This window comes from Panthera onca, chromosome C2, assembly GCF_046562875.1.
Source record: "Panthera onca isolate mPanOnc1 chromosome C2, mPanOnc1 haplotype 2, whole genome shotgun sequence".
NCBI classification, from domain to species: Eukaryota; Metazoa; Chordata; class Mammalia; order Carnivora; family Felidae; genus Panthera; species Panthera onca.
This window is the reverse complement of record NC_138347.1, coordinates 38,822,648-38,836,158: the sequence shown is the minus strand read 5'-3', so window position 1 is coordinate 38,836,158 and position 13,511 is coordinate 38,822,648. Positions and strand designations below refer to the sequence as shown.

Below are 13,511 nucleotides of genomic sequence, written 5' to 3'. Positions count from 1 at the left end.
AATTCATTAGTTTAAAAGGCCCACTCTACCTCCAATCTATGTGAAAATATATTCTTTAAATTTGCCACATGATTATATTATATGCACCCTACATCTGTGTAAGGACTTCATTTAGTAACAAAAAAGTGAATTAAAGTTTTGGTAGTATGTGAAGGACATGTGTTTTTAGAACTTTTAATAATAATGTACAGACTCTGGTCATTGTTATATTAATTTCCTAAATTTTCTACATAATAAAGTATTAACTCAATAATCAGATCTATTTTTTAAAGAGTCAACATTAAACATCTTCAGAGAGAGCTAATCTATCAAATTTAAGACAACGAACACTGGTTGAAAGACATGCTATTTATTTGCTTGTTTTTTTAGTTTGATTAAATCACGAGACTTCTATATTTTTAAATTCTAATTCTTATACTACTTCTTATTATTATTAACAGAATATCCCCACTCCTCTGTCCAATATAGGAATGACAAAAATACAGAAAATGGTCATTACTTGGAACGATAATTTAGTAAAGTTTTGAAGGTCTGGGCATAAAATGCTATATTCATGTTCTTAGTGTACTTCATGAATTTGACTGACTTGTTATGTAGTAGGTGTTCAATAGTTATGTTTTCAATAAATGACATGCAATGTAGAGTAAGTAGTACAAGGTGGCATTTAAAATGCAACCAGGAAACTGCTTTTTTCCTTTAATCTCGTCTCTATTTTTTATTTGTTGGATTTCAAAACATTAAAAAAAATCCTTAAATTGCACAAAACAAATATGGTTTGAAAAAAATTAAACTATGTATTTCCTAGAACTTCTTGTTTTAAAAAAAGTGTGCAGTTATTTTTAGCATCATTTCAGGATTGTCATATAATGAGGATCTCTCTCATGGACTAAAGCCACTATGCAATGATAATTAAGAACACCTAAACTTAACTCTATCCTTTAGTGAATTATATGAAGTAGAATTTCCAGTGAGGCTCCTTGGTTAAAAAAAAAATGCTGAAGAATATTTTAACGGAAACAATTGCCAATATGAAAACAGAGTTGATTTTAATCTAGGTAATACGGATGTCGTATGTGTATAAGTCTGTGCAGCCATATAGAATGGGCATTTTGGATAGCAGGAAAAAAAACAACGATTGTGTCAAAGAATGTGATTATATCAAATGCCATCATTTGCTTTCAGATGTGTTGAATTCTATCTTTGATGCAGAATCACCTTTGTTAAATTGTATCGCAGGGCTGCTTTTGCTAGGAAAAAATGAATTAAAGTAAATAAAATGTTATTTAATAAAATAGACCAGATACAAAATCTTGCCTTGTATTTACAGATAAATTTTAATGGAATATTTCATGGTCTAACACAAATATCAGACCCAATGACACTAATTCTTGTACAGCCTTTGGCTTACCCTGTATAACAAAATCTGTTATTTAAAGTAGACTATAAAATACCTTATGGTAAGTGAACTTCCAAAGACACAAAGAAAATCTCCCATAAATTTAAAAGCTTATCTCAAATTCTTATTGGCATAAGCTTAGGATGGATATATTATTAATTGTATTATCTTAGGTAGTTGAAATATATAATACTGGTTAGAGTGTGAAAACTTAAAAAAAAATAGGTTTAGGTATTTTTGCTTCTGTTCCTAGTCAACATTAGTAAACACACATAAGTGAATGTAATATTACCTTTACAGATTATTAAAATTTTGGCAATCTCAAACAGATTTCCCTAAGTCAGCAACATTTTTTTTTTTTTACCCTTAGTGACCATATTACAAGGTTCATATTCTCCAAGGAGTAACGATTAAATGTTGTACAAATAACATTTATTCTACTACTGCTTAATTTTTAAAAATTCCACTTAGAAGTTTACAAGGAAAATAGGCATCACTAGAAAATCTAAAATGAATGGATAATGTGGTCAGTTGAAAAAGATATGTAAAATAATGTTTGGTTTGTAACATCTTTTATAACCTGTCAGTGGGAAAAAAGAAAGTTCCATCTTTCAATGTCTGCTTTCAGACCTAAGAAAATGAACTAAATGAATAGACAATTCAGTAGTGTCCAACAGATAACTAAAATTCAAATTTTATTTTTCCATATGTATCAGACATTTTTTTTTCTGACAAGACTTTACTGAAAGATGAAGTGCAAATGGGAACCCTGTAAGAATGTTTATAAGAGTTGTACATGACATATTTTAAGCGCCACTAAGTACACATTGAATACTTTGTAAGTATATAGGCATATCAACATGCAAGTGTCATGTACCTAATATTACAATATGCATTTTGTTTTTTGATGATGTTTATGATAACAGTAGATTCAATAATTGTGTTTTTCTATCTTCTGTGCAATACGTTTATTTTGGCGAATCTTCTTTACAGCACAGAATTTATTTTTATGTTGTCATAAATATACCCTTCCAAAAGTTATGAATTTCATGTCATGTAAATAGAACATTTTATTTTTGAAGCTACATTACTGGGAACACCTGCATTTCTGGGTACCATTTTCAGAGATAAGTCTTTAAATTTTTTTTAACATGGCAGACTTGTTCCAATGTTGATTAGGTTGAAATATTTATGATAAAAATGGAGCTTTCTTGAGGGAATATTTTTTTTGGTTGAATGAAAAGCTAAACAACCAATTCACAAATACTGATGTGAACTGAATATGAAGAAAATAGGTCAGTAATCCCAAACTCTTGGGTCACTACTTAACTGCATCATTGAATCTACAATAAGTACAGCAGGTACAGTTAAATAAATTTGTAAAGAGATTAAAATTTTATACATTTATAAGGAGAAAGTACTAGTTTTGAAAAATCTCTAAATTATTTTTCTATTTATGAGAATCATTCAATACATTAGAAACACAGAGAAACGCAAAAAAGATAAAGAGATAACAATTCAGTTTACATTTCATAGTTTGTTCAGTTTGTTTGTTTTTTAACCAACTGGTGACCACTGCTTTCAACCATCAAATATTTTATTGCATATAACTTTCACTATCAGCAAATATAAAGAGAAAAGTGTCTACTAGGAGCATGTACAAGGAAAAGCATCTGAAGAAAGAAAACATTTGAGGTTTAACAGTACTGTGTATAATAGAAGTGTAATGTCGCATTCATGCCGCACTTAAAAGTCCGTGTGGGAAATCACCGCTGTTCTGACCCTGGATGTGGGAAAAGTGCTTAAGTGCTGAGCCCTGGGAGGCCTTTTTTTTTTTTCTTTTTTTTGCCCCTGCAATCTTCAAATATCTTTTAACTTTTTTTTTCTTTTGAAATATACAGTATGTGTTATAGGGGAAAATAGTGTTTTCTCTTTACATATTTTTCACATGTGGGCCCATTCTCTCCAAAATAACCATACATTTCTTGTAACTAACATATATATATATAAAACATATATATATATATATATGGAAAAGATGGTAAAGATTCGACCAAATATTATTTGTAACATAACCACATAACATAGAAACATCTTACTTGAAGCATATTTTATAGATTCAACATCATAATTTGAAATATTTTCTTGTCTTTTTTTTTTCTAAAGAAAAATCTGCTTTTAAAATGTAATTTCCTTTTCGAATAATTAAATTACATCATTTGAAAAATTCATATTATGTCTAAGCAGACACAATAAAGTGGGCATTTGTGGCAAGACTTTGCATTCATTGTTCAGGTATTATTTGTTAATAAGGAGGCAATTTTAAATACTTAAATTTTTGTCTTACATAGATAATACTTCTTGGGAAAATAAATAATTTACATAATTTTTACTTAAAAGCACAGCATTAATTTATGAGGAATTTTTGCAGTTTAAATATTAAATGAAATGTCAGATTGGATTCCAAAGTGTTGCCATTTAAATTATTCTTTAAAAATCAACACAATTATATTACATTGAAATATCAGTAGGCATGAGAAGAAATATCCTTATAAAATTAGCATATTTTGCCTATAGGAAAAGTTAATGATAGAAAAGGAAAACCAATGCAGATCCATACACACTGAATACACTAAAAGAAATTGGCTTTTGAGATTTCCCAGGGGCTAGGGAGCGGACTGTTATGATAGTCCCAAAGAGTGCTTCCTGGGATATCCTGTAAATCATTATTTCTTCTATATCATAGCCCATGTTAAAAGTGAGAGGTAGAAGGATTATTGTAAGTATGCATGGCAGAGAACTTACCAGCTATATCCAATAACTATTGCATTCAATATTAATAATCTCAATACATAAAAATGCTGATGAGTTTAGAACCCATTCTTACACGTTGTCCCCTTTAGCTCTCTTTATAATCTTGCTACTTTCAATCCATTGCCTTTGGAAGGGTATAAGTGCAAAGGGTATGTCTGGGACACAATAGGGAGAGAAAGGGGGAAAAAATAAAATAAATAGAACAAAGGTCTAAAAAATTTCCCATTAAGATATATAGTGACTCTAACTACTGACTAAGGGTAACCTGTGTTCTTTGACTGAATAAATCTGTACTTATAATAAAAGTACCATAACCTATTAAAATATACACATATTTCAAAGAAAGTTTAAGAATTCCAAATTCAATTAGATATCAAGCAAAGTTTGAAACTCAGGTTATTTCTTTCTCTCCAGTTGTGCTAAAAAGTAGGCCAAATAATTTTATTGTGTCACATTAATGATTAAGAAAAGCTTAAAGTGTTGTTGTTGAATCAACTGCATTTTTAATTAATGCTTTAGTGCGTGGGAGGTGACGATTAGCAACCTCTTGGATGGTGTTAAAGAATTCTTTAAAATCCCTTTGCATGAAGTATCCAGCAATAGAATTTCAGATATTGCACTGAGTATATTTCAATATTGCCAGTGTATATTTCAAAACAAATTCTATTATCTACACTAAGATTTCCTCTTTCCCAATATTCAAAATGCATATTATAATTACATGGGTTTCCAACATCCATACACAGCAAGTACAAGATACTTACATGTACGTACACTGTAGTTACCTATATTTTGCATAGTTTTTAGTGTGTACTTTGTGCCACTTAATAAAAAGCATTACGCAGTAATTCTCGCTAGATGTTTCACTTATTTCAGCTGTGGTTGCCAGCTCTTTCTGTTTGTTTTATTTCGTATGTTCATCACAGATTACCATTCGCAAAGGGGGATAATATTGGGCACTTTTAGTGGGCTCTACGTAATTAGCAAGATGAAAGGGAAGTTGCAGTAAGATACGAGGTTTTGAATTTTCTCCACAATTAAAACATGTAACATGAAGTTCATATTTAACATTCATCAAATTATCCTTATGTCCAAAGGAAAAGAAAAAGTATTTTCAATGTTCCCCTTGGTAACACTTTGCAATAAGTGGCACTAAATTACACGATAACTGGTATGTCACATGGAAGAACCATCACCGTCAAACAGCTGCTGTACATGTGCCTATATGGAATCTCAATGCTGTTACAATCATGAGTACATAATTACAAGTGAGCCTGTCCTTTTAATTTGAGATATTTATATTTTTACAAAGAAACGAAAATAAATGAGGTGTTAGCTTCTTTGCCATATTTAGGAAAGTTAGTTTTCTTTCTCTATTTTAATTGTGGGATTTCAATGCAATAATAATCATCTTGAATCAATATGAGATCATCCAGTTTCTAGATTAAACTCCAAAATCAGGTTCCTTAAACTGCTTCTTGGATTCTCTGGTAAAAGAAAACAAGTTGAAATTTCTCTCTCTCTATCTTTCTTTCTCTTTCTCTCTTACACGCGCACGCACACACACACACACACACACACACACACACACACTCATACATAAACATACACATATCAATACTCTGCGCATGTGCTCTATCTTTGCTCTTGTACTCACAAACGTTCCTTTTTCTTCCTAATTTTAATAATCATTCTATCTAGGACACTCAAGAATGGAAGAAAAAAAGAATGCTGTTTACACTTCTTTGATGGAGAACGATCAATTTACACTGTAAACAGTACACTGGCAGAGAATAGCTACTTTTGGTAAAGAATAATGCTCCATATTCTACTAGGGGTGTGTGTGTGTTCACACTCCTTCAATTGAGTTCCGTAGCTTCTGTGCTCAATAAGCAGAGACAGAATTTGGCTCTCTGTGCATACGCATGTGCACATTTCAGACATTGCAATTGACATGGTTCTATTTTGAAATGTTTGGTTTTTTTTCCTGATTTTGGTAGAAATGAGAATTTTTACAATTTATGTCCTTGTTTAGTGGAAATAAAGTACATTTTACAGATAGGAAAATATGATTCTATTGCTATATTTTTCAGTAACTAAAAATGATACCTAATTCAAATCGAACTATCTTAACTGGCAAAACATTTTATTAGAGCCCACAAATCATAATATATTAGTTTCTTTTAAAGAGTTCTAATGAGTTTTTATATTACTCTAATGGGTTAAAAGAGTCAAAAATTTTGAAATACAACCAATTTTTGATTTCTAATTTTACAGTGCTATAAATAATGATTGAGTTATTTAGGCAACAATTTAGCAGTTGGAGCCAAGTAGAATATAGACAAAATGAAGAGGGATGTAAATACAGCATCAATGAAGAGTAGCAATTTTGTAAGTGCATCCTGAAATTAAGCTTTAAATAGTCATTGATGATGCAGTTTATACAACTTACTTCTGTAATAAGAACCTTTCCATTTTGTACTAACAGGATGAATTTTGTTTTGTGGAGTCTTTCTAAAGATTATGCATTGAAAGATATGAACAGTTTATAAACCTATTCTAGTTTCAATGTGTCTAGTAGCACCTACCTGATTCTCTCAAACTACCATACTATATTAACATATTATTGCATTTTTCCACAGATGGTATGGAGTGAACTGTAAAAACAAGCATGCAATCACATCAATGCAGACTTATTTCCTTAAAATGTCATACTGTATATGATTTATTATGTTAACACTCAACCACATCATATTATTTATGTTCTGTATATTCTGAAAAAGTGCTGCTTGACTGACATCGTCCTTTTTGTTTTGTAAGAAATCAACAAGATAAATGCTTCAACAATAAAAAAAAAACAATTTAAAAATTCTAACGTTGTCTTTAAAAGTTTATACTTTTCTGATAAATAAGATACAGCACCCTTGTCTTCCATTTCATATTAATACATGATGTCATACTCAACCATTCTCATTTCCCAAAAATAAATTCCAAGATATTATTTTTAAAACCATAGGCCATCATGCTTTCAGACATCACAAGTATAGCTACCGTATTGTCCTATTAGTTTTCTTCTTAAAGGTGCAATGCTTCTGAATGGGAAAATAATTTTTTATCTAACTGGATTTTTAATTTTTAGCATATAATAAATTTAATGAGAACTAATCTAGCAATATTGTATTTTACTAGAAGAAATAATATGACTTTAGATTGACTCTGTATCATATGTAAGAATACAGCATTTCTTAATGGTTAAATACACCAAAATTTCAGAAATAATCCAGAGAAAGAGACTTTCACCTTGGAGTTAAAAGCATGGCAGAAATTCTCCATCACTCACTGTTTCATAAGTTTGTACCTCACAAAATGCATAGACAGGAATTTAATAAAGAATTAGTTCATTTATACAGAAAACATATCTTAAACACTTCTTTTTGGCAAACCAACATAGGTAAGCAGCTCTGGAACTGCCAAATTATTATTATTTTTTTTTTAATTTTTAGCAAACTAAGAGTTTACTTTTAGGTTATTATTCAACTGTGGTTGTAATTGAAAACCTGAGGCTGTGCACTGGTTGTTAGCTTAAAATTACCTTTCCTTATAACATTGTGCTTCCATTGTATAACAAATAAAAATTAACAAGAACTAGAAAAATTTGTTGTTGAACAGTGCTAGGACATACAGACAAAAATACTAATACATGTTATCTACTTATAATATTGGTTTAAGTAATATCTAAAGGGATATAATGGACATTAGAAAATGCTTACTTATGACTGAATTACCTACAGCCAAAAAAGTTAAATATGTATCAAATAATGTTTAATTGGATTTATTATATGCACTATATACAGATACTAAATGTTTCAAAATTGTGCCCTATGGATACTTCAGTTTTGTTTAGGCAGGTGAGTTCTTATGGAGCAAATAAATTACAGAATCAAATTAGAGAAATGAATGAAATCTTTGTGATTCCCAAAGCAGTAACATGTTTGTAAAACTTACTGGTAAATGAAGCTAAAATAACCTAATGGTGGAATCTATATAATTATATATAAGATGTCATGGCATGATTGCAATTCATACACATGGCTCCTGTATCAAATACTGTATTTTTAAATAGCAAATTGATACAGCTTTACTAGTATAATCTCAAACATTCCAGAATCTATTCTACAGTGTGTTTTCTAGGGCATATGTTTCCAAACATGTCTTTGAAGGTGGACATGTGGAAAACATCGTAAACCTCTAATCTCTGATTAAACTTAAACACGTTAGGTCTTTACCTAATCCTACTACTCGTGAAAGCTGTCCAGTGGCAAACTGACAAAATTTATGATTTAATGGGGGAAAAGATGAGGGGGGAAAAAAAAACACTTTGCATACTTTTTTTCCAATGTATAAAAACAACTCAATACCATGATCCAAGGAGATGATTAACATTGTTAAGGCTGTATATTCAAGCACTGTATGTTAAAAGAGCAATGGTGTGGAATTTAGGCAGTAAGAAATGTCCTGCATTATGGATGGTACAGTAATTAAAGAATGATGCTTTCGACAGCTGATTGTTGGTATACACTGGCCACTGATAGCAGTACAGTATGGAAGTTAATAAAGGTAGCAGAAGATGGTAGAAATGAATTCTGAAAGATGATAGCCAGTTTTCTCCAGCAGCCAGCCTGGTAAGGAAAACTCATAATCTTGGCCTGCATTTTAAATGAAATACTCTTTTTTCTCTTCAGCATTGACTTGGCTGCCTTCAGCATTGATAATGGCTGTGTCAGCATCTGGTGCATCTTCGGCTCCTTTAGCTTCATTTGTTAAATATGTTCCTGTGGGTATTGAGAGAAAAAAAAAAAAATATATATATATATATATTGGTTAGTTCTGTGAGACTGGTAAAATAGCCAGCGTTAGCACTGCATTCATTGAGGAAGGAACTTATGCCCGATTTCTTATATGTGAGAACACATTCTGAGACATAATAAACCATACATTTCACTCTTCTAATGTCGCACACTATCAGTTTTCAGGTATATGTTATAGATGAAGCAGTGGCCAGGTTAACTGGGAGCAACTGCCTAACTGGAATGGGTAATGAGTAGTTTGATTTCTTTAATGATGGATACAGACCATGTGATCCATGCAGCTGTAGCAATCAGGGCCCTTTGTGAAGATGTTGATAATGATCACATCAAACGTGTCATCTTTCATTTTGAAAACTCCACTTAAAAGTAGATTATGTCAATAGTTTGCTACCTAGCCCACTGCAAAAAAATCACACATTTTCCTCACTGATATGGCCATATGTGTGTCTATAAACCTACAGACAAAAACGTTGGCTGAACACTTAGCATTATAGTTGAATGTCAATCCTAGAGATAAATACAAACTTGCTATTTTTTTTTCCCTGAGCCAATGACTCACTCTGTAACCTTTGGCCATTGGCTAAACATTATTTTGCTAAACCAATCCAACTTTCATTAAGTAAAATAATCAAGAACTCCATGAAGTAATTTCATATTTAGATCTCTCTGTCACATATATACATACACTCATTTAATATTTCATGATTAAGCTAGCCTTTAGAATATATTTTTGCCAAAGTTAAGAATACTTTGTTAAATATTACCTACCTTTATGTCTTGCCAGATATCGACCAAGCAGAAATATAGAACACAGCGTAACAAATACAACTACAGCCACTATTCCTCCTATAAGAGCATGATCAGGGCCAGTCTGGCCAGCCAGAGCATTGGGATCTAGAAAAGAGAGTAAAATATCACACAACTGATGTGTTATTTAAGTATAGAGGGCATATCTGCATTACAATGAGTTATTCTGAAAATTAGCACATTTCTACTGAAGTAAAATTTCATTAATGTGTATTAAACCAACCATCCAGTCAACAAATATTCATTTGTACAACATACCTGGGAATGTAACATTTGCCATATCAGTTACTGTTGCCATTGAGTTTACATTTTAAGACTGGATAAACAAACACATGTATACAATGTTCCATGGTTTTATGCCTTTCATTCCTCTTCTCTTTCTGAAAATATGGGTGACTCTGTATATCCGTGTGTATGTGTGTATTTTTTTAGTGTGATGAACACCACTATATCATTTAAGAAATAAAATTATGTCATAGGAAAGGCTGGGACTGAGATGATAACCCAGGATTTATTATCATATAAATATTATTTAAAGCTATGGCAATTGATGAACTCCCCAAGGTAGTGAGTCTAAAAAGAGACAAGAAGTGTGACAACTGAACTGAGGAACTCCCATATCTAAAGTCTAGGAAGAGAAAGTGCTTCCAGTAGAGCCAACTGAGCAGGAGAGAACAGTGAGTTAGGAAAATATCCTGCAGAGTACATTGTATTTGGTCAAAGGAAAGAACATATTTCAAGGAGAGGACGGTGTTACAATTTGTGTTTAATGTGATTGACAGAAGGAGGAAAATGAATACTCAATGTAGAGGATTAAGTGCCTATTTGACTTGTAGCTTTAGAGAAAGTAGCTAGAGAGGTACTGATTAATAATATACTTTCACATTTGGCCTTTAGTAAAATATTACAGGAAAGACACGAACCCTGCAAAGGATAGCCGGCTTTCAAGCAGAAATGAAACGAGGAAAAGAAAGCCCAGACAACTGGGAACTCCAAAGTTTGGAAAATCAACTATTTATAGAAGCCACATAATAAGGGATTAAAACTGAAAGAAGCTTTGAGCAACAAAACCCACTAAGGCTGAACCCTACTACAAAGGTCAGATTCAGTGTACTGCCTCCCCTCCCAAGCCCACATTGCAAGTATCCTCATGCTAATTATTTATGGTCTAAAGGACAGAGAAAGCAAAGAAAAAAAAATAGGCTTTACAATTATGTCTTCAAAAGATCTTAAACTGTGATTATAGACACATGAATATGACATTTCAGGAGTCTACTGTGTTTTTCATGAAACTATTGCATGAAAGTAGCATTGTCTAGATAGAAAAAAAAAAAAAGTCTATTTAAAACTTCAAACAACCTCAGGATCCCCAAACTTGGTGGAGGCAAGAAGTGGACTATAAAAGCTATGTAGTCTCCCTGAAGAGCATACTTCAGATGTGCCCATGGAATATAACTTACAGATTGAATTTTCCCATAGGGCAGGATTGGGGGAAACAAAAAAGAATGTACAAAGGAGAATTCAGTTTCTTCAAGGAAGTACAACTACTGCCAAGGCAGAGGGATCTTTGATTGCCAGTCTGGGATGTTTTCATAATTGCTATAGATAAGTGACTACTCAGTGTTTCTCATTCTCTATTTCCAAATGAGAGCATTTATATTAAGAAGCATTTCCTCTTGGCTGTGTGCTATCACTGTATTTTGTGTATGGGTAGAGAGGAGCATTAGTAATTAATAATTTGTCCTTTGACAAATACATCCAGATATCATGAATAAGACTGCGAATATCTGAAGAGCTTAGTCTTCGAATTGGATACCTTGGCTTGATGGGACGTTAGGTTGTGTCTTTAGACAGGGTATGGAAGTGGTTTGTGTGAGGGAAAAGAAGTGAAAAAATATTTGGTAATCAGAAGGATATACTGGGGAAGAGATTTCTAGCTAATAACAAACATGTTTCCTTTTCTTTCAGTGCACATAGGAAAACATTTTCTGGCTTCACTTCAGTTGAATGTAATCATGTGATCTGTGTTCTGGACAATTGAATGAAGATCCAGCCAATAAAAACGTCCCATGTGTAAACTTCCAAGGTGATCTCAGGAGATACAAACTGAAATTGAGAGAAGCTACAAGAGTAAGTAAGGCTATAGATCACTCAGTCTCCACCTGGAAGAAAATTGCCCGGCTAAGAACATATGCCTTGAAAATTGTCCAACTAAGAATACATGTCCAAGGGGGAATAAAAAAGGTTTATTTTAAAAACACTGAGTATTAAAAAGTGAACCTGCCATTGCAGCTGTTGTCAATGTACCTTTCTATTATATATTACTTGTATTTCCCTTAATTTCTGCCATTAGCTGTAAATCTAAAAATTAAAAAACAGGAAGACAAAGAAACAAAAAATAAGCCTGCCACACCTCTGAATTACCTATTCTTATTCCTTGCTTAGACACTTTAGAATGAGTTCCAAATTCCACTTCTTACTCAAGTCCCCAAATACACATGGTCGTAAATCATTTCTCTCTCTCAGAACTGAGCACTCTTTTTGGGAACTGAGAAGTCACTCTTATTCATACATCTCTGTACCTGTCTCATTTCCTGAAGGTAATTCTGAAACATACTATTTCCAGACCAATTGGAATAAACAATATTATTTAAAGACTATTGATAAATATTGCCAAATTATATTATAGAAAGATTATATAAATTCATCCTCCACCAACAGCATCTGAAGGATTTTCACCTCTATAATACTAACATCAAATATTATAATTAAAAAAATTTGCCAATCTAATATTGATAAGTGTTAAATATTTGGTATTTACAAGTTACCATAAATGTGACTTACTACTTTTGTCCATATGAATTCATTAATTTTGAAATAGTTGTTAATGAAATTTGATTATTTTTTTCATTCAGATTTTCTGTTGCAACATCTCTTTTCATAGAAAGTTGGACATTTTTAACAATTTTTTGTTTATTCTTCATTTGTGGTCCTTTCAGTTGATACATAAGTCTTACAATTTTATGTAATCAAGCCTATCAAACTTTTGTGTTATGATGTCTGACTTGTGGGTCATGATTTGAAATGCTTTTGCCATGATATACACATATAGATTTATGCAGTCATCTAACATTTTTACTGTCATATTTTAATCTATCTAAAATATATTTTGGACTATGGTTTGAAGCTAAAGTATAAAAGAGAACTTTAATTCTTATTTGACAATAAGAATTTTAATGTCCCCCACACTACTTCTTTCATCATAGATGTTATCATCTACCATAAAGTAAATATATACATACATTACGGCTTGGAATATTCTAATCTGTTATATGTGAGGAATATATACACAATCCTACACCAAGATTGTAGGGTTTTTTTTTTTAATTGTAGACAATTATAATATAGATTCATTATCTCCAGTTCCTGTGTAAGTTCTTATCCTGACTAAAACTGAAGAATTAACTTTGTTCAATAAAACAGAATAGTCTTTAAATAACCTTGAGGTTATATTTTCAATTTTGTTTCTCAGAATAAAGGGATTCAAGAATTTTGAAAACCTACATTGTGTTCCTTTAGGTCAATGTGGAGGAATGAACAGGAATGAAAAAATGGTCTACAGCAAA

The 13,511-nt window shown here is 31.8% G+C and overlaps 1 protein-coding gene across 3 annotated transcripts in view; it reads right to left on the bottom strand.

Annotated features, from left to right (window-relative positions):
- Nucleotides 1-1,315: 1,315 nt before the first annotated feature.
- The window catches only part of CADM2 (cell adhesion molecule 2), a 1,075,089-nt gene continuing 1,062,893 nt past the window's right edge, over nt 1,316-13,511 (bottom strand). For all 3 annotated transcript variants that reach the window (XM_081796571.1, XM_081796570.1, XM_081796572.1), the window contains 2 exons: nt 9,847-9,972; nt 1,316-9,042 (listed from right to left, as the gene is read on the bottom strand). In XM_081796571.1, coding sequence (XP_081652697.1) covers nt 8,924-9,042; nt 9,847-9,972 — 245 coding nt within the window. In that variant the 3' untranslated portion in view covers nt 1,316-8,923. The remainder of the gene's footprint in view (nt 9,043-9,846; nt 9,973-13,511) is intronic.